Here is a 23,004-nt window from a genome sequence, read left to right as displayed (position 1 = left end):
ACAGGGGAAATTTTGTTACATAGTTACTTTAACATTGTAAAATTACTTTTACACAGGTATTGTTTGCACAGTTTAGTATTTGAGTGCTGTATTGCCTGTTTTATATATGCTTCTAATTGCCCTCAGCAAAAGAGAAAGATGAGAGGAAACTTAGGTTTCAATTTGGTGGCACCCATTAGTTTATAGAAACTAAAGTAATTTATAGAAACTAAACCTTTACACTTAAATCTTTTATATTTTAACAACAAATATAATAAAACGTAGATCTGCATAGTATTCTCAGGTTAATCTTTGCAATAAATATATAATTATATCAAGCATGTATTTACTGTATAATATCCTTTTAAGATAATCTGTAAATATTACTAGCTGAAGTATCTGGCAGATCTGACAAAAATAATGGTGTAATTAGATCAATATTTATATTAAAGGGCCAGTTTACGCAAAATTTTCTCCCCTTTAATTTGTTCCCAATTATCCACTTTACCTGATGGAGTGTATTAAATTGTTTACAAGTATTTCCATTACCCTTATATTGGCATTTACAATAGTTTATTTAGCCTCTGGTATCCCCACCCATCCTGAATGTTTTTGGCCTCAAGCCCAAGCTGTGTTAACACAGCCAGTAGAAGAAATTACACTCCCAGTGGGTTATAGAACAGATAAGGTAATAAAATGTTAATTTTCCATTGTTCTCTCCAAGTATTGGTGATTGGTTTATGGATAGATATAAGATAAAGAAGCTTGTATATGTACACAATGTGATAAAGTAATGAGATCTGATTATACCTACAAGCTCAACCCATTTTATTAGGCTGTGGCTTCAAAACACAAAATCAGCTCATTTCTATACACAAATAAACCTTAAAAAAGCAAATCTCATACATTTTATACTCTGCATCTGGTAAAACAAGTAAGTGGAAACACATTAAGGGAAAAACAATTTTATAGTATACTGACCCTTTAAGTACTATGTTACCATTACATTAAATACCCACATGAAAAAAAAATACAAATGAATGAAAATTATAATGAAAAATGTATTTTAGTACTTGGCCAATAGCTGAATTCTGCATCAGATGGATTTGCATGTTATTGTACAAAATATCTGGCAATTCCTAAAACAAATGCACCTGATGACTGTTGGACAGCAACCAGGCCATTGTTACACGGAAATACAACTTATTTCATGACTCAGACAGAGCATACAGATTTAGACAATTTTCAGTTGACTTCTATTATCAAATTTGCTTCATTCCCTTGGTATCCATTGTTGAAGAATCAGCTATGTACTACTGGAAGATAGCTGAGCTCCTAAAGTGAGCCAATAACAAGAGGCATATATGTGCAGCCACCAATCAACAGCTAGCTTCCAGTAGTGCATTGCTGTGCCTGAGCCTTCCTAGGTATGCTTCTTAAAGGACCATTCAATGCAGTATAATTGCATAATTAAGACATGCATAATAAAAGACAATGCAATAACACCTACTGTGAATTTCAAATAAGCAGTAGATTTTTTTCTGACACATTTATTTTTTCTGCCATTCTCGGGCCTCTGTATCATGTGACAAATGTAAGCCAATCACAGACTAGTATAGGTATACCCTAGGATCTTGTTCCCAGGAAAGTGTGTATATAAAAAGACTGGGCAAAATTTAATAATGGAAGTTAATTGAAAAGTGTCTTAAAACTGCATGCTCTTTATGAATTATAAACATTTATTTTGACTTGAGTGTCCCTTTAACAAAGAACACAAAAGAACAAAGCAAATTAGATAATATAAGGAAATTGGAAAGTTGTTTAAAATCCTATGCTTTCTTTGAATCATACAAGAATTATGACTTTACTGCCCCTTTAAGCATCAAATGCATGCAATCCAGAGGACACACAAAGGAAACATACATTGAGAGTTGATCAGTAATAATCTCATACTCATGGATTAAACTGGACCTCCTCAAGCATCTAGAAGTAGCACTTGCTCAGTTTTAGTACCCACAATCAGATACAAAGAAAGACAGACAGACTCTATTTACAGACTTACTCTCTCTTGTAGTGGCAGGAGTGGTTGTAAATGTAAATGGTGTTGTTGGTGCTGCTGTTGTTGTACAATTGACGATAATATCTCTGTAGATTGTACCATTTTCTCTGCATATAGCAACAATACAGCCTCCAATGCCATCAGTGGTGTCATAAATTACATCATTGTAGTTATACATCTTTCCATTGTATTCACAGTGACAGGCTGTAAATCACAAGAAACTAATATATGAGAAATCAGCCAGATGTATAGGAAGTGAAGATCATTCTGCTCTGACTTTACTATTCAATCATTCTGCTCTGACTTTAAAGGCATCCTAGAATTTGAGAAATATAACTGGGGGTTCTAATTAATAGTAAAGCAACACAACACAATTAAAATATTGTAATCATAACTATTAAACCCCAAAGCAATGTTAAATTGAAGTAGAAAATATGTATTGATAGGACACATATGATAAAACTCACCTACTACAGTTAGTAAACAGAAAATACAAAAGTGAACTATAGATTATTAGAAAAAGAATATATCCAAGTTTGATTGCTCTATGGAATTAAATAAAGGGTCAACTAAAATAGTTAGGCTATCTGATAGCTACCAGCATTATTTTTTCTCTCACAGACCTACCTTCTTTTGTGTATTTGCAGGCAATACCAGACATTGTGCACTCACTGCAGAAAAATAAAAAACAGTTTTTAATGAACAAGAATATTAATTTTAAAATAACACATAAATGCACAAGAGACTCTGTAATCTCTCTCTCTCTCTCTCTCTCTCTCTCTCTCTCTCTCTCTCTATATATATATATATATATATATATATATATATATATATATATATATATACACACACTTTGAATTCTTACTCACAAATCAGATATTACCAAATACTCATGACATTCAGAAAGAAAAAACCTTGATAAAGGTCAATGCCTGACCGAAACGCGTCGACTGGTAAGTGATACTCTGATAGGGAGCTATTTTGTAAAACGTCTGCACTATTATTGTTCTTGTATCTTTGACAGAAAGGATCAATATGGCAGATCACTGACTGACCGATTGGGTCATCACTTAGGAGTCTTATCCACATCTAACACTTGGGAGAAAAAACACTGGGAGGAATACCACTACATCTGTTTGGGACAAACAAGTACATTTATTCATTTTTTATTTTTTAATTTTTCACATCTGACATTCTCCACTGTTGTTTGACTGTTCACTTTGTTACAGGACTTTTTTGGACCTTTTTTTGGATTTTTATATTTTTATTTTTATATTTTTATATTCTAAATTATTTTTTTATAGGTTTTTTTGGAGTTTGCCATTGTACACTAACACTACACAATTTAACGATTGCTAGTTGTGTTCACATCATAGGTTTACACTGATCTTTACACTGTTCTTTGTTAACCTTTGTTTGCACTTTATTATTTCACACTGATGTGTTAATAAGAGCACCCACAAACAACATTCAATCCATTTGCTTTAAAGCACTGCTAAGACACATAGCTTGTATCATTGACTCACAACATATCAGATTTCCAAACCAATCGAAGTACTGATAAAATCAAGTTTTGGATACATCTGTTTTTACTGATTGCTTTTACATTTTGTTTTAATTATTGTAAATCTTGGATCCAGGATATATGTATATATATTTTAACTGTTTTCTATATTCATTGTAATAAATGATTTAATTTCACTTAGACCCAGCCTTGTCCTTTTGGCGCTTTAATAATAATTTTTCTTTCTGAATATCCACTTTTCTGACCACTAGGGGTCAATTTATTAGAGCAAAGGGTCCCTTTTAGCATTAGGCGCTTAGTGTCCACCCAGATACAAATACTCATGACAGATAAATGACCAATGTATTACCAAGACTTGCAGTTCTCCTTGGTGTACACTGGAGCACCTGGCTTGTAGTGATTTCCTTCATCGTCATAGCAGCCACACTTAGACACACACTCCATTTCATCTTCATCAAAATAAGGTTTGTCTGCTGGGCATTTGGGGTAGCATCCTAATGGCAGAATATAAGAAGTGAACAATATATAATATGACCAGAGATTCAACTGTTTATATGGACAGTTGGTAGATTGGAACTTCTACCAAATCAGAGAAAAAAGGATTAGATATCTTTATATTAATACTTGTATATTTTTTTTATAATTTTGAAATTATATAATGACATTGTTCAAAATTACAAAGATGGATCATGAACCAAAAATATTAAAAAACAACTATACAGTATTATAATTTGCTTTCTTACCTTCCAAGCCTGATAGTTCATTAAGACATTTCCCGCTTGGGTTCCTACATGTTTTCATGCAAGGTGCGCCACACGGTTTGTAGTGCCACTCACACACTCCTTCAGGATTGTAGTAATCACAGAACAAAGCTAAAAGGAATACAAACAGTTGTGGTTAACATTACAAATTTTTTAAAAAATATATGTTTATATTTATTTTTTGCAGTTTGGATAAAAAAAAAATCATGCAGCAGTGCATGTTTATCACTGAATTTTATCGCAATTAAATAGTTTTTTTTTAATACTCACGACAGATGTTTGGTGTTCTCCAGGAAACGCAGATGCCAGATTCGCCGCAGGCCTGGGCATAGGCTGCAATGGCAGTACAGAAGCACTCACAGTCTCCACCAGTGTCACAAGCACAAGAATCAGTGACACAAGCATCATAGTATTTTGATGGGTCAACCTATCAAAAATATTAATATTAATTAATAAAATGTTAACTCTGTAGCAATTACTTGTCAAAAGTAAAAACATACATTCCTCTTACTACCATGTTGGCCTCATGTTCAGAACTACTCTACCTTATTTCTGGCCCTTCATGTCAGACGTACCTGTGCGTGGCAAGCAGAAAATGCCACACTGTTGATGATGCTACACTGCTTCTGAGCCCAAGATTTCCTGTATGGGTTAGCAGAGCAAGGGTCTCTGTTGTGCTTGGCATCAGGGCATGATGGAGACAGTTTCCAGCTGTTACCAAACTCAAGGACATCTCCAACCACAGACAGACTCCTAGTAGTGAAGTCATTGTTTCCATTTCCATCATAGTCACCACAGAGACCACAAACTTTTCCCTACAAAAAAAGTGTTAAGTTTTAAATTGTTATAATATAGTTTGATACTTGTTTTAAACTAGATAAAGTGTCACATTTTTATTAGAAGCTTTGTAAGCCCTGCGGAGTGAGAATACCACTGATGGATTGCTAACTCTTTTTAAGCAATATAATGCATTGGGATATGGTTTAGATTTTATTACATTTTCAGGCTAGGATAGATACATAATTTAAAATGAACTTAACTAATTATTTGTAATAATTTTAGTTGAATATATGAGAAAATATATCTATGTTGAATCGAATGTCAACTTAATATCCACAATAAATTAAAACATTTTTGTAACAATATCTATCATGCATACATACACATACATTTTAGTTTCTTTACATACTGTGATCAAAATCATATCACTATGCAAAGTTGTTTCTTTTCATTTTAACTATATACCTCAAAATCTTTGCTAAGTTTGATGAAGATGTGTGTCTTCCTGTCCCACATCAATATATGAGAACATATTGTGCCAGGCATTCATATATTTATCTATGTTGAATTTTATGTCAACTGAGCAAGCACAATACATTGAAAATAAATTGTAATAATCTCTATAAATCTCAACACCTAATCACTAGGAAACATTGTTTCTTTACATTTTGACTATATACCTCAAAATCTTTGCTAAGCTTGATGAAGATGCTTGTCTTCCTGTCCCACATCAATATAAGTCCATTGTTTGCTTCAATGACAAGGTAGATACCCATGTGCCGAACCTTATAGGGAACCTCAGCTCCGATTCCTCTTTCAATCACTTCAAAGTGTTCATCAGTAAGGATAAGTTCATAACTCTGTATAAGGTTGAATAGATCAAATGGTCACCAAAAATATTATGCTAAAAGTAAACCATGGAAAGCCTGAATAATAATAATTGATTCAGTTATAAACAAAACCACGCTTCAATTTTTAGTGATCATGGGTAGAACCCACTCAAAGAAGCATCCTTAAGTAAAGATGTATATATGCAATGCCTATGCCTACTTTGCCTAATAAGAAAATCAGCCCTATGTAAAGATGTATTGTTAATAAAGAACATATAAATAAAAAATATACTACTTACCCCTAGGAAAACCTTGATTGCTTTAGAGCAAGTTGTGCCAGTGGTACCACAAGGAATGTTCTCAGTAATGACTCTAAAAGAGCTGCTATTTCCAGACTTGCCACAGTGATCCTACAGAAATATACATAAAGCATAAAATATGAGTCCTTGCTTTCTATGCATTTATATTTGAAAAGATAGTTCACCACAGGGAGCCATACCTGAGCAAGAATATATTCACAGTCTCCATTAAAGCTGTAGCGCTTTCCATCAAAGGTAATAAAATGGCCGTCTCCATAAACTGCACATGTTCCTAAGCATGGATTGTTGGTACACTTCCACATGCGGTCCTTGCAAGTACTGAAATTGGATATTTAATTTATTTCTCTCTGATATTTTAGGCAAAGCTATATATGTATTGGATTATAATCACTAAGGCAAATAAACATACCAGGTATTGCATTTTGTTTTGATTTTTTCTCCTGGCTGGTAACTGGCATCATTGTGGATACATGGGCACTGTTCTTCTTTAATGCAGCCACCTTTTCCATCTGATACTAGGTCATTAGGGCACACACAACCAGAGACACATTTTGGGCTGTACTGTTGGAACAATGAAATGGGTTCAGGATAATAAATAAACAATTATATAAACAAATTAGTAATATATAAACAAGTAAGTAAATAAAATGCAACTTAAACAATACGTTTCATTTAAACACTGGCTGAGATTCACAAAGGATCATATTTCTGGACGAGGTGCAATTAATGTTTTCATTCAAGATGATGCCCTCTGCTTTTTAATAATGGAAAATGTTTTTAAAGGGACAGTAAAGACCTTGAGATTTGCATTTAAAATGTTTGGTTATGCACAATGAAACAACTTTGCAATATATTTTAATTATTATTTTTTTTCTCCTTTTCATGTAATTTAGCTCTGAAAATTGAGCAATTTATAATTCTCACAACTTGAAATGCACCATGCTGACTTCTCAAGGCTGCTACATATATGTCCATAATTGGCTTTATCAGATAAGAATTGCAAAACAATGCATTTTATACTAACGAATGGGGCCGATTTATTAAGCAGCGAAATCAGGATTTAAGAAGCAGCGGTCCTTAACCCGTCTACCATCTCTAAGGTGGCGGACTGCAATCATCCCGGTCACATGCGATCGGGATGATTGACTCCCCCTTCTAGTGGCCGATCGACCGCGAATGTGCAGGGGGCGGCATTGCACAAAGATTTCACCAGAAATGCTTGTGCAGTGATAAATGCCGACAGCATATGTTGTTGGCATTTATTGATGTCGGGCAGTCATGATAAGCTACAGCATTTGTTGTCTGTTGACTAAAGCCCAGACTCTTGCTCCTCCAAAAAAGGTTTGGCTATTTAAAAATAATTGCAGTAAAACCAATGTTAATTTGTTTTAAAAACATTAGGACTTGGCTAATATGTTATTCTATAGAAACACAACAATTCATAGCATTTTACTTGTCTATTTAATTAGATATTTCTTTTTTATAAGTAATCTCATAATCTATTTTATGGTCTAAGTTGCATCTTGAAATCTAAGTGACTAAAATACTCACGCATTCCATATCCAGAGTCTGACAACTTTTCTGACATTCTGCACCCTTGGTGGCAGCAGAGGCGTTCTTACAGTCAAAATAAACCATTGGGGATTTGCAAACTGCAAAAGAGAATACAACGGAATCAGTGTAACATAGTAAATTGATAACATCAAAAGACAAAATGTGGGTCCACATATAACTATAATTAAAATAAAATGCATACAGGTACTATCTTAATTATATTTAAATTCCACATTCACTTGTAAATGGAGACATAACTTTGTTATATAAAGACGCCTATAGGCAAATATAGGATTAACCCCAGTGCCATCGAATGTATATCTATAACATAGTCCGAAGTTATTTTTTTACCTGGCTCTGGAGATCCCATACAGCTCAATTTTCCTTGAGTGCAGGTGCTGTGAAAAAGTAAAATATGTCAGTGAGATACAGGAACATTCTTTTTATGTAGTTTATTACTTTAAATAGTAACGTTTAACTGTATGTTGCTCATGGAAGATGTATTTAAATAAAAAGATATACAAGCAAAAAAAATGTATACCAAACCAGTAGCAATGAATACAATTACATAAACAATGGGTAAAGTTACTATTGTATTTCTTCTATCTGTAAGATATAAATAAAAGTGCAGATAGAAGATTATTATTATTTGTTGCAGCACAAAGCTTCTGCTTTAGAGATCATCATCTAATTTGCACAACTTCATTCCTAGGCATTCCTAGGGGCCTCTACATAATCATTATTTCATTAGTAGGTCCCTGGCAATAATTAGTGGCCCCTCTTCTTTTGAATGTGGAATTATGTGTGGCCCACACCCAAATATGCTCCCCAGAGACACCTTTGGCTATGTTCACGTTATTTTTTGAATATAGACAAAGAAAGGAAGGAACATTTTTATAAAACTCTATGAAAGATCTAAAATGCATTAGTAAGTTAAGTAAAATATTGCATCCTGACTAATGAGACCAGTCAATTTGAAGAGAAGAAAGGTCAAATTATTTTTAGAAGGTATTTAATGATTCCTTTATTTATCACATTCAAATATTCTTCACTTCTACGTTTAACAGCATCCGTATTGTCTGAAATCATTATTGTAAAAACTCACAAACTTTTTTTGGTAATAATAAATAAATAAAGCCATCAAATGACATCGATACATAGTTAATAGCATTTTTCATTCAAACAGTAGGATGTCTAGATCACTGGTTTTCAAACCTTTCCTCAGGCCTCCGCAACGATCCAGATATTCAGGATTACCTTGGATGAACGCAGGTAAAATAACCCTGTTTACTAATCAGCTGATTATTTCACCTGTGCTCAAGTTTAGATAACCTCAAAATGTGGCCTATTATGAAGGCCTGAGGACAGGTTTGAAAAAGATTTTTGGGACATCCTTTTATGAACCACTAATTAATGAGCTTTAAATGACTGGTATGTCTTTAGACATCAAGGATAAACATTGGAAAACATGTTCTAGCCTATAAGTGTATGCTATAAGTACTTACCACATTACTCCATTGTCATGGACCACTTCACCAGAAGGAACAGCAGATCCCTTGTAGTAACAAGGACAGGCGGCGGCTGGGACGCATTTTCCACTATCATCCATATAGAAGTCCTTACTACAGGTGCAACCATCCACAGGGATAAACTTAATGCTGCAGGTGACGTCTGGCTCACTGAGTGAGCGGCAAGTGGGTTGGCAGGTGCTTGTAGAGTAGGTGTAGTTCAGAGTCTTAGGGCAAGTATTCATGTACTTTGCTGTATAGAAAGAAAAACATTTTGTTATCTATTTATAAAAACCCTGATATTATTGTATTTATATTTAAAGGGAAATTATAGCTAACAATTACATGCTCTTATTTGTTATAACAGGTAGTTTAAAGTCTAGAAAGTAGTGACCTTGCACCACTGTGTGTTTAACCCCCACAACGTGGTTAAACACATAGTTGAACTATAATTCAGGATCTGCAGAGTGGTGCTGAGCCAAAAAGCAGCGCTAGTCGCACGGTCCAGCTGTGTAAAAAGCACCAATGATTTTCCTCTTAAGACCAACAGTTCCTTGTGGGTCCTGAGCGGTAATTCTACAATTGGTAAAATATAGAGGTGTTACAAGTTATAACAAATTAGAGCACATAATGTTTTTACATGGGCAGTATAATAGCCAGATGCACCCGTATGTAAGACAGATTCATGATAACAGAGCAAAATCCTCTTTCTTCTGATGTTTCTGCTTAAATGCTTCAGTCATGATATTGTGGAACAAGATATCATCGTCCTCATTACAGTAAGAAAATAAGATCATTGGCAATTCCCCTATTATATAAAGCTAACAAAGAGAATATTTAACTGCCAGTGAGTTGTTTGTAATAAGCAATATAAAAGGTATTTAAATACACTTGGTCACTTACTGCAGACATTGGCTCTCCATCCAGTTAATATGACTCCCTTTGCAGCACAGGCGTGAACATAAGATGATAGGGCAGCACACATGCACTCCTCAGTCTTCTCACAGTTACAGGTATCAAACATACAATTCTGTGAATGCATAAAATAAATATTTTAGTTGGGCATATAAAAATAGTTTTTTCCATTTAAATTGAACATCTTCCTTACATCAATGCATTTTTAGTGCATCAGGAATCTATGTTGTAGAGTATTTTCTATATCATATAAAGTGTTAGGCTGCTAAATACATCAAGTGCTTTGTATGTCTGGAGAAGGGGGCAAATACTCGGCCACTGGATTTCGCTACTCACACTATATATGAGCATTAGCACCCACTAGAGTTAATCTTTTGATGCCTGTGAGACATTTTCAATAACCTGAGCAGTTCACAAGCAACATTCTCACGCTACACATTCCCCCTGATATTATTATGTGTCTAACAATTTATACATTTGGGACCTCCCCAATTCAAATTTTTGCAGATGCCAATTCAAAACATGACAACATTTCTGGACTGTGAACTGAATTCATTATGTTGGGTTATGATTAAAAGTTGAAAACACTTTCAAAGATACCTAAAACTGTATCCAAAATCTCTTTCCTCTAACCTTATTACAGCATGCAACCATTAATACTAATTTGTAGAAGCAAATGATAGCGATAATATCTATAGGGATAATAATAGATAGAAATATGAAACCTAAAAAAAATATTTGGTGACTCAGACAGAAAATAACATTTTTAAAAAGGTTTCCAATTTACTTCTATTATCAAATTTGTTTCGTTCCCATGGTATTCTTTGTTGAAAAGTTACCTAGGTAGGCATTGCAGGAAATAGTGCTGCCATCTAGTGTTCTTGCAAATGGATAACATTCTTGTAAAACTGCTGCTATATAGTGCTCTTGAAATGGTCTGGCTCCTAAGCTTACATCCCTCTTCAACAAAAGATACCAAGAGAATGCAAATTGATAATAGAAGTAAATTAGAAAGTCAAATTATCTATCTGAATTATGAAAGAAATTTTTTTAAACAATATAGAGATGAGACAACAATTGGTTAATGGTTGTCACATGATACAAGGGGCTGGAAAATATAAGTAAATTTGTCAGAAAAAAATCTACTGATCATTTAAAATTCAAATTGTTATTGCATTGTCTTTTTATTATGCACTTGATTATGCAAACCTACTGTATTTAATAGTCTTTTAATTAAAACCTTGGTTAATCAATTATAGATGTTTTTCAAGAAAAAAGTGGAAACAATATTGGACAATGAAAGTAGGAAACAGAGCTATGATTGTTAGTTTCATTATGGAAAATAACTATTCCATTATTTGATGAATCTACAGGTTATAAATTGCCTAATAATTTTAAATAAGGAAAAGAAAATGAATCACTGAAAACATTAAATATAAGAATGTGGTATTCCTCGCTTTGATGCCTACATATCTTCAATAGATTATTTTATAAATATAATAAAGTTATATTTTACTTACTTGTTGGTAAAATTCTGGAAGCACAGCGCTGTGACATGCAGCGAAGGGGCCAGTTGGATCAGAAATCAATCCACACCAGTGCAGAGCATATTTTTCTGTAATGTAGAGTGGGGCACCAATTTAAATCTATTTATATTGGGCAAATTATCATTTAAAGTAATTTTTTAGTTTTTAGCCAACATTCTATTGATGTCCATTAGAGTTTACAATAAACAATACAATGGACAACTTATAGACCTTAAAGGGACATGTGCAGGCACAGTCATGTTATTTTCCTATTCAGTTTATTTTTTTTTTTTAATAAGAAGCTTTACAGCAGCTGAAGTATAACTGTACACAGAGCACTTACTCTGGTGAGCTGAATACATTTTGAGGTAAAATATATATATTTTTTTTACATAGAAATGTTCAGTTGATATTTTTAGTCAGCTTTTTAAAGTTATGCTTTATCACTTTTGAGTGATTTAGCATATGAGTATTATATCCTTTTAACACACCATTTATAGTACTTTAGAGAAAGGAATTATCATAAGGTCACTAAGATGAAGCAATATATTGTAAACATTTTCTAATATTCAAAATGTTTTAGCTCTATCTATGCTATGTATTACGTATTTTATAGCATATTCATCTTGGAATTTAAGTACGCAATAATATACTATCAGTGTTAAATAAAATATAATTTTTGATACATTTAACTCATTTATTGTCTTACTAATTTGTATAAACAAAAGCAATTTCATATGCTTAGTAATATGATCTGACATTTGCCTTGATAAAAAAAAATATTTTTAGACCAAAAGATTTTAAAATAATTTGCAAGATTAAGAATGTGTGTTTAAGATTAAAACATCATATTTTATTTGGATGTCTGAATATCCCCTACACTAAAACTCCCATAAAAATGTTTTTTGGTTTTTTTTCATACCATTTTCCACACTGAGGGAGCATGGGTCTTCATAAACATTCTTAACATTAGGACAATCTGCTTGGGTCTTCCAGGTATTGGCAAAGCTTGCTGCAGTTCCTTCAATTACTCCATTGATGGTTTGAAAATCATCTGATTGCTTGTCATTGAAATTTCCACAAAGACCTGAGAAGATTAATCAGTTAGAGGGTATTCTCTAAAAAAGGGGTTAAATTAAAAACAAAAAGAGGACAGAAAATGTACTTACCACACGTTTTGCTTTTGAATGAGGGGTCTAGGATCACATAAAGCTGCATAAACGGTGTAAGTTGAGCAACTACCTGGACTCCAAGATTAGTCTGAACAACAATGTAGAATGATGATGGTCTGAAGACTGTAACGTTGGCTGTAATTAAACAAAATTACAATTAGGACTCATGCCATAGTCAATAATATGTTTATAAATATGGTTCCATTATAATAAATTAAATGCTAGGGGGTCTCAGAATACAGAAAATGTATTTCTTACCAGCAGATATTGGCAACTGTGTGTAGATTCTGTTGATGTATACACTGCCACAGGGTTTGATTACAACAATCTTTTGAAATCAAAAAAGTAAAACTCTGTTATTATGTGTAAATAAATATATACATAAACAAATATAGAAAATTAGACAGATGGATAAATAAATGAACAGTCCATCAGACAGACACAAATACATTGATGAGAGAGTTAGATAGATAGACAGATGATAGATACTGTAGATAGACAGACAGACAGATAGATAGAGCCATTTACTGTGGATTTATACTAATTAAAGGGCATTGCTTAAGTATTTGATACTCACAGTTTCACCTCCATTAAGGATGATGGTAGCACTCTTAAGGCAAGTCTCGCTCTCAGTAAGTCCACATTTACGAAGTTCAGAGAGAACTGTAAATCCATTATCACTACAAGTCTGCCAAGGAGAAAAAAAATATGTTGTACTTACTGAAATTAGAATCCCTGATGACCTTAACAGGCTTAAATTATTCTACATTTTATTTTGGATCAAATTCTAATAGATTGTATCTGCATACCTTAGACAAGACATAGTTACAGTCTCCATGAATATTGTAATGAGTTTGATCATAGGTGCTAATGTGAGATCCTCCCTCTAAGGAACATGATGCTGGGCAAGGCATGTTCTTGCAATTCCACTTTCCTGATGCGCAAATGCTAAATAGAAAAATAATAAAGTTTATTAAATAAACCACTAGAGGGTACTAGATCATAATATTTGGTTTGTCAGACATTATTTAATTTTATTAATTCTTTATATAGGATAAAATATCTGTTAGTGGATAAGATTCACTAACAACATTTTCATTTTACCAGTCACCCTAGTTCAAATATTAATTCATAATATGATTATGACAATACTACAAATAATGTTATTTCATGAGGGGGAAAAAATGGAAAAGAGTTAAGGACTTATGTTCAAAACTGTTATCAATGAATAACAAGAAATTACCACATGCTTTCCTATTAATCATGGCTTGACTAGTATTCTTAGCTAATGTTTAAACCAGAACAAGTTGAGAGGGCCCTTTTCTTTAACGTACTGATTACTTACTTCCAATTCCTACCAAAGATGGTAGCCAATAGGTAAGTTAAATTGCTGATTATTCAGCTATGAAAATTGTCATCATGAATGGCTTAAAAGGATATATATTTGTCACAAAAAGTATAAAAATGTAAAAGCATTTGTTTTTTTACAACTCATAACATATATATATATATATATATATATATATATATATATATATATATATATATATATATATATATACACACACACACGTAAAATTAACAAACATCCACAATGAAAAAAAAAAAAAATACTGGAGAGATCTAATGAAAATTAATCTTTCCATTTATTTATAGAGGAAACACCTTTAATGGTTTAAGGAGGCCTATTCTTTAAGTGAACAGAGGGAGGGATTTGTTTATCTTCTCATAGTGAACAATTTCTTATCGCTAACAACCCTAAGTCAACACTTAAAAGATAAGAAGCAAGTGAAGGGATATACTGAACAAAACAGATCAAAGTAGGTGTGTGCTACAATCTCTTTCTCCTGTACCACCTAACTCTTAATCAAAGAGGGGAGTTTATAGTGAAACACCCAATGTTTTAACAAAGGGTGTTGTTGCTATTAAAATCATTGGGAGCTAATATTAAGATTGGCACATTGTGTTAGAAGTTTTTGCCACCCAAATGATGAGAGGGCTTCTTAATCTGGTGAAACTTTGCTTCACAGTAAAAGATTTCCCTTAAACATTTCCTTATTAAATGTATGATGAAAGAATATTTGCACCCAAAAATGTGCACACAAATCAATGCCCCTATTTATTCTTCAAATATGTACCTAAAATTAGGAAAGTTTGACTATAATATTCTGCTACTCTGTTCTCATTATCCTTGGTGCTTGTGCAAAAAATGGTTAATTTAGATTGTTTTATTCTTATTTCCTAAAGTACTCCTCATTAATTTGGCTAGTTACAAATTTTTCATTTATGTTCTCCTATAGAGGATTGACAGTTCTGCAAATGTGTGCATTAACGTTCTTCATAACTAATGTGGAGAACAGCTTTAGAAATCTATACTCTACCAGTTGTAGAAGCAATGTTAGAAAACAATAAGGGCTCAACAGGGAGTAAACATAATATATTAGACATGTAATATATGAATAATGTATATTGGAGCGCAAAAAATAATATATAAAAGGACGGAAAATAATATCTATTGGGGTGGAAAAATAATATATGAAAAAGAAGAGCAAAAATAGAAGCGTAAAATAATGAAAAAAGATCTATTTTCTTTCTTCCATGACAGTTTGTTGAAGAGGGGCATTAACAAAGCTACTAGAGGGGCTGTATAAATATTGCTATTGGTTCATATTCGACTAACATGAAGAATAGTTGCTTATTGTTATTGATAAATAAGAACCAGATACTAATCCAAATGAAGAAATTTATCTTTACATTTCCTCAGCTGGCCTATGAAGAAGTGCAAACCCTCCCCCCATTTTTTTTTACATTTGAGAGCACATATGCATTTCTCTAAGAAGAAACCATAGGGTAATTACCTGGATAATTCTTTAATCCCCTTTTAATAATGTTGTTTGTAGAGCTTTTCTAAAGTATTAGAGTATTTCACTTATATTTTAATATAAACTTGGCCAGATTTGCTTATTATTACCAAACTGAAATTCCTCTTACCAAGTGCTACAAGAGGTGGAGAAAGATGTCCCAGAAGCATAGGTGTTACTGTTGAAGGTACAGGAGCACTGGTCAATAGGGACACAGCCTGAGTTGTTGATATCATCAAATACAGTCCCTATATAGATAAAATACAATTACATATTATACATTTGAAGTATACCCTTATTAAATATCAGTATATAGATATTTGGGTAGATAAAATTAACCCTTTAAGAGCTATAGATTACAATACCTGCAGGACAAGTGCACCCCTCAAGACAATGGTCTTCACAAAGAACTCCTCTCTCTGGGTTTGAGCATGTGTCAGCACAAGGAGAAGCACATTCCTGGTATATCATGTTAAATGGACACTTCTGGGCTGTGGTCAGAGAATTACAAGTTTTAAAAAAAAAAAATGTTTTCTGAACCTAAATGTTCAACAGACTAAACAGGGATACAAATATATATATAATTGTTAAGAAAAATGTTGATCCAAAAACTAAAAGGCAATGCAGCAATACGTTTGTAAAAGGGCCATATACTACAGTTAACAACTTCACAGACAAATAAAAAAAAGACTTACGACACAGATCGTTGGTTCTCCAATTTTCTGGCACACCTCCAGCATGGGCACACTGTCTGGAGTACTCAGCAAATGTGTTACATAGGCAGACGTTACCGATTTTGCTGTCACATGAACACAGGTCCTGAACACAAGCATTGATATATGGCTGAACACCCACCAGTGAGTGACATTGTGAGAAGGCAGTACCCAACAGGATTCTTTCACAGGTTTTTTCCTAAAATAAATATTGACAAGATTAGGAAAAAAAACATGTCTGGTATATTTTTGAAGAGATGGAATAAATCTTTACAATCATATTTTATCAATTAAATGTATTTATTAAACAGTTATAAAATGAATAGAAGATATAAATCAGCCCTGATGAGTAAGTTGCAAAAACATATTTTAAATAAATAAAGAAAGAAATTCGCAACATCAAGAAACCTTATTAAGTCAAGAACAATTCAACAACTAATTATATATTGATTACTGGTGTTATTGAATAAACTAAACCAATGTTGTGAAAAGTAGATTAGCATAGTATTATCTACAGTTACAGTTTTAAAAATGTAATAAATCACACTTACATAGTCAGTGCAATTATTCTTGGGAGTTGGTGGTGTATCTTGACATTGTTCTGTTGGTCCATCCATCTTCTGGAGGTTTCCAAACTGAGTTGCTGTAATCTGGACACCTACCGAAAATATGAAATATTTTTTTATTTTTTAAATAACAAAAAAAAGTAAATTACATTATAATTTATACTTGAGTATGTTTATTTGTTTGTTTATTTTTTATTTTATAACTTTTTGTTTTAAATAGTGCTGATATGGGTTATTACAAAGTCGGTAAAATTAACCAGTGAAGTATTTTCCCATTTCACTCCTCTCACATATATTCCTGCTTAGACAACACAAAGTAGTCTTAAAAGTTACTTACTTTCCACAAAGCTTTTTGAGAATTATGCAGTATTTGGCAGATTTTTATTTTTTTTATTTGTCAATTGATTTGTATTGGTTGATTTTTAGGGTAGATTCAACTAAAAGAAAAACTACGGGTCACATTTTTTACATCCCATGGTGAATTCCTTCTGTTAAACTTCACTAATACAAAATAAAAAGAACCACTTACCATTAGATATGAACTCATTGTGGATAGAGATGCTGTTGTAGTCTCCACACAATCCACAGGTCTGGTTGGCATATTTTTCATCAAGTTCCAGCTTTAGGGAAACAAAAGAGAATATTTTGGTAACCAATTAAAATGTAACAATTCATTTCTACTAAGGAGAGCTTTAATAGTATAAACTTACCAAAAGACTATCATCATCATTCCACATAAAGACCAGACCAATTTTGGAGCTGACTGTGAGGTAGACTCCATGTTTCTCAATCTGAATACCAGAAGCGCTGTATGGCAGTTGCACTCTGGATTAAGATTAGATAGGTTAGTTTTATTAAACTATCCAATTCCAACATTTTATGAAGGTGAAAGTGAAGTTGTTGATATTATTTTCCCATCACATTTAACATTTTATTAAAGATGAAAATAAGTAAAACAAATAGAAAAAATAAATATGAAGATTTTTGGTTTCAGCGAAGACATTATACTTTTACCCACAGTTCTATTATATTGTATAAAGTTAACTAATTTCATAGATATATGCCAAAAGACTACTTAAAATGAGAAGGGTGTCAAAATAAATGCATAATTACAAAAATGTAGTAAGACAAAGTAATATTTTATATATGGTCAAATTTAATCAGTTTGGTAATTAACAAAAGGCTATAGAGTGAATTAATAATAATGCAAAATATACTTCTTCTGAAGAATGAGATTAATTATTGAACAATCATAAATAAGTATTTGCTCAAAATTAATAAAAAAAAATAATTTCAATTACATATTTTTATTGCTCCATGACATTTCAGTAGTGAGAGATACATGAGAGTAGTCAGAATAAGAACCTACTCTAAATGTCTCTAGCAATATATTGTAAGCATGCACATAAAGAGACAGTAAAGTGAACTGGCAATTGGTGATTGATCTATCTGAATAGTTAAAGTATAATTTTGACTTTACTGTCCCTTTAACAAAATACTGATTTCCATACAAATTGCCTTGTGATTCTTATAATGTTATGAAAAAACAAAAAGGTGTAAATAAACTCACATTTTTTCATTGACTTCAACTGTGTTTTTGTTGATCTGCAGAACCACCCCATCTATCTTCATAGTGATCTTTTCAATGACTGGGACATTGTTGACCACTTCACGACGAATCTGAATATTGAAGTCTTCATATGCGCTTTTGCAGTGGGAGGAATAAACATAGTTGCAGGTGCCAGGGAAGTGGAACACATCCCCATCAAAGTTCTTGAAGTGGAAGTTCCCCCAGGTACTGCAGATTTTGCTATTGTGAGCAGTGTTGATCGCTAAAATTTAAAGCAAAATATATTTTTAGATATTGAAAAAAACATAAACATTATTACACTTAAGTATAGCCCTTGACCAAACGTATTTTTAAATATAATTGTAAATTTTATTTAAAAAAATAAAATAAAAAAAACTGCAGCCAAAAATTTAAGTTTATATATTTTCTCACTGCAAAGTCGTTTTTTTTTCTTCTTAATGTGGGTAAAAACATTGAATTATTGAATTAGAACATTATAGATAAGATGGATTGCATTGTTTATCATACAAGTATAATTATATAGCAAATATACTATATTAGATAGAGCACACATATATATATATATATATATATATATATATATATATATATATATATATATATATATATATATATATATATATATATATATATATATATATATATATATATATATATATAAAGGTCTTTTCATAGATTAAAGGGGCATTGCAGAGTAGAGATAAAATGTTCTATCAGAATTTTATTTTTAGACAAATTCCTTTCTTTAATGAAGTGTTTAACCACTTTAACTAAGTCTTTAACACATTGTCATAGCACTTATGAAACACCCCAATTCTGCTCTAGATGAGGATATCCTATATCCAAACCTGGACCTGCACAAGATCATTTAACCCTGTTGCATGGGTTAAATAGATAGTAACATAATGATGCCTGTAAATTAGCATACGCAGAATCTTTTATATGCATGACATTACCTTTCACAACAGGTGTATTTGGAATATTTGGGATGACCGAAATCCTTGGAGCCCCTGTTATGACATCTAAAAATAATAATGCAGATTAGTAGACATATGTTAAAATTAATTAATGTATAATTCTATGTGGTAAGAATATTTAATTCCTGGGACACTTTAGCGATAATATTTTTTTCCATAAATCTTTAGATGAATGTATGTTATAGCGTCTCTGCAGATTATAAAGACCTGGTATCATTACAGTTGGATGCCCTTGAAGAGTTATCCATTGACTATGACCTTATTTAAAAGCTATCTTTGGTGATAAAAAGTCAGAAACAAATGGATTAAATAAGGAACAAAGAAATTGACTAGAACCTATAATATATCAATATTTTATACTCACCATTCTGTTGTTGAGGTATATTCTCATTAAAAGAGTAATCAACATCTATGTCATAATCATACTGCTGGAATTGGGCTGCAACAAAACAAAGGATCATACGTTTTTAAATTGATTGATAAATTGCATTCATGTTTAATTATTTACTTTCTGTTATGTATATATTTTATCAATATACAAGCATTTTACTGACAAATGTGTGAATCTATCTATCTATCATCTATCTATCTATCTATCTATCTATCTATCTATCTATCTATCTATCTATCTATCTATCTATCTATCTATCTATATTTAGCAATGAGTCTATTCTTTCTTATATATGCACACAGAGCTATATATTTAGCAAGCTATGATTCATTTACATACACAAGAGATAACACATGCTGTGAAATGGTCCTAAGGTTAACTGAGTAGAAAATGATGTGATCTGTAAATCTGGCAGAGCATTTGGAATGTATTTATCTACCTGTCACTTGCACATAATACCTTTTGTTTACAAGTGCAAAGCCAGGGATATAACTAAAGAAGGTTATTCAGCTATTCAAAGGTTTCACCACACCCTCAGCAATACATGGCCACGAGCCACTTTCATTCTTTTTATTGTATACTAAATAACAGTCCTCAAGTGTTAGTCTGTGTGTACAGAATGCAATAGTCTCTTACTGTGGGTTATATATTGTGCAAACTACACTTGCAGGGATGTATTTTGTGTTTAGTTTTTTCTCAGTCTAGAGCGGACAACCCAAAAAGGTGTGTTTCAATTGTTAAAATTCTCTAGTTTTATGACCCATAAAATTATACACTAGGTTATAGGAATTTCTTAGAAGGTTGCTAACCATAAAGCATTGTCGTTTTTTTGTTTGTTTTGTATTAAATGACCCTGGCAGTGAACGACATGACAGCAATGTCACATAGCACGTTGCCAAAATAAAACACACAGCTGGTTACTTTTTTTAGAAGTTATTACATTTTTTAAGGTTATTGGAAGATGACTGTAATTCAGTATCAAGTGTAGATATGTAAGAAAGTAAAATGCAGAATACAGCTGATGTAAGGATTAGCCTATTTACACAAAAATATTTCTTGCATCTAACATCATAAAATAGAAAGGATGCTAAATACTCAAATTAAAATTTGTTATAAAACCCTGGCACATTACAATATATATATATATATATATATATATATATATATATATATATATATATATATATATATATATATATATATATATATATATATATATATATAAATATATATATATATATATATATATATATATATATATATATATATATATATATATATATATATATATATATATATATATATATAAAATGTTTAAAACCAGAGAATAATAAAAAACAAACCAAAAAAAACAGACTAATAGTTTAAAGTACAAAGATTGTTATATTTCAGAGTACTAAAAGTAACCAAAAGAGAAGGTTTATCAGAGGGTCCGATACTGCTGTAAATTTATGAACAGAAGCAAAACAACACCGAATATAACTTAAAAGACACAAAAGTAATTACTTTGCTGTATCTAAAATAGGAACGTTTAAAATGCATTACAGACTTTTTTTGTAAGAAAGATATTCCCGTACTGATATTTATATATATATATATTTATGCTTTCAAGACATGCTACTTTCAACCAATAAGGCAGTGGGAATTCTGCTTATCAGCTAATGTGCAATGCTTACATATGGAGCAGATCGTTTGATAGTTTCAAAGACATAAAAATAGCAATCTGTATAGTTACCCAAATGGCATTAATAAATTGTATTATACATTACTGTACATACTTGCTACTAGTTTTAATCCAAACACAAAGTGAGAGTTTTTTTTTTTTTAATTCATATTATTAATATTGCAACTGTCTGTCTTTAATTGAACCAGGGATGATATAACAGTATTCAAAAGAGTTTAAACATTTTCATTTAGTTGCCATTAATGCTAAGTTTTAAAAATAAACGTAGCACAGTTTATTTATTAAAAAATTCATAGTAACTGTCATTTTTAATTCATACTGTAGCTATACAAAAACTATTTCATTAAACAACAATTTAAAGCATTTCTGTTGGCTTATCTTAAGTGAAATGCATATATATATAAATAAAATGATTTACTGTAGCTATATAAAACTATTTTATTATTAATTAGCTTTAAAAATTTGCACATTTTTTAGTATATTTCTTTATAAAATTAATAATGGTATATAACCTTGTTAATCAGAAGAATTTAGTGATGACATTTATTAATACTGGGATTAAACACCAGCTGAATATGAAATTAAAAAAAAATACATTTTACATTGAATTTATAGTTTCAGCAGACAAAGAGCGATAAATCATTTTTAAATACATTTTATAGTTTTTCATTGTATCTCATGCTTAGTTTCCAATGATAGTTTCATGCATTAATCTTCTGTGAACCTCAGGTTTGTCTGTATAACATAAATATACTTACCATTGAGTGATCCTATGAATAGCAATAGGATCCCCAGTGGAGTCCTTTGCAAGGTCCCCATCTTCTTCTGTTAGTACAGTATGGGGGGAGCATGCACTGGGAACAGATTTCCTTCTTGTCAAGCGATCCTTATATACACTTGCTGTCCAGCTTGGTGCAATGCCAGGATTGCCACACACAGGTAAATTAGGAGGAGTTGCTGGGTCCTCCCCAGTTTGCAGGTGTAGGGAGGATGCTGATGATAGGTGCATACAGTATATGTGTGTTTGTGTATCTTAGGGAGAGCGTATGTGAGTATATTGTACAATCTTTGTGCCTGCTGTGTACATACTGTATGTATAACAGCAAATAGATCCATCTAGCCAGTTCAGACTACTCATAAAAATAGGTTTAATGAATAATCCCATTTACGCATATTCAAAGTTGCTTTAAAATTCCTCTACTGTATATATCACCACGACTACCAAATGAAGATTACTACATGCAACTACCCAATTTGGTACTTTGAATGCTTTATTATTTATATTTAAATTA

At 31.9% G+C, this 23,004-nt stretch overlaps 1 protein-coding gene across 1 annotated transcript in view; it reads right to left on the bottom strand.

The window, feature by feature from the left end:
* The window catches only part of LOC128636235 (mucin-5AC-like), a 43,123-nt gene extending 20,592 nt beyond the window's left edge, over window positions 1-22,531 (bottom strand). Inside the window, 31 exon segments of the mRNA XM_053689273.1 lie at window positions 2,042-2,242; window positions 2,666-2,709; window positions 3,913-4,057; window positions 4,307-4,435; window positions 4,595-4,751; window positions 4,900-5,139; window positions 5,785-5,964; window positions 6,234-6,344; window positions 6,434-6,572; window positions 6,664-6,815; window positions 7,806-7,906; window positions 8,011-8,019; window positions 8,160-8,206; window positions 9,314-9,569; window positions 10,220-10,346; window positions 11,752-11,846; window positions 12,680-12,844; window positions 12,927-13,064; window positions 13,188-13,257; window positions 13,507-13,617; window positions 13,739-13,877; window positions 15,921-16,038; window positions 16,156-16,281; window positions 16,486-16,702; window positions 17,055-17,161; window positions 17,599-17,689; window positions 17,780-17,894; window positions 18,640-18,901; window positions 19,617-19,682; window positions 20,002-20,076; window positions 22,471-22,531. Coding sequence (XP_053545248.1) covers window positions 2,042-2,242; window positions 2,666-2,709; window positions 3,913-4,057; window positions 4,307-4,435; window positions 4,595-4,751; window positions 4,900-5,139; window positions 5,785-5,964; window positions 6,234-6,344; window positions 6,434-6,572; window positions 6,664-6,815; window positions 7,806-7,906; window positions 8,011-8,019; window positions 8,160-8,206; window positions 9,314-9,569; window positions 10,220-10,346; window positions 11,752-11,846; window positions 12,680-12,844; window positions 12,927-13,064; window positions 13,188-13,257; window positions 13,507-13,617; window positions 13,739-13,877; window positions 15,921-16,038; window positions 16,156-16,281; window positions 16,486-16,702; window positions 17,055-17,161; window positions 17,599-17,689; window positions 17,780-17,894; window positions 18,640-18,901; window positions 19,617-19,682; window positions 20,002-20,076; window positions 22,471-22,531 — 3,994 coding nt within the window.
* Window positions 22,532-23,004: the final 473 nt, after the last annotated feature.

Source organism: Bombina bombina, chromosome 7, assembly GCF_027579735.1.
Source record: "Bombina bombina isolate aBomBom1 chromosome 7, aBomBom1.pri, whole genome shotgun sequence".
Lineage (NCBI taxonomy): Eukaryota > Metazoa > Chordata > Amphibia > Anura > Bombinatoridae > Bombina > Bombina bombina.
This window is presented reverse-complemented; position numbering and strand designations above follow the sequence as displayed.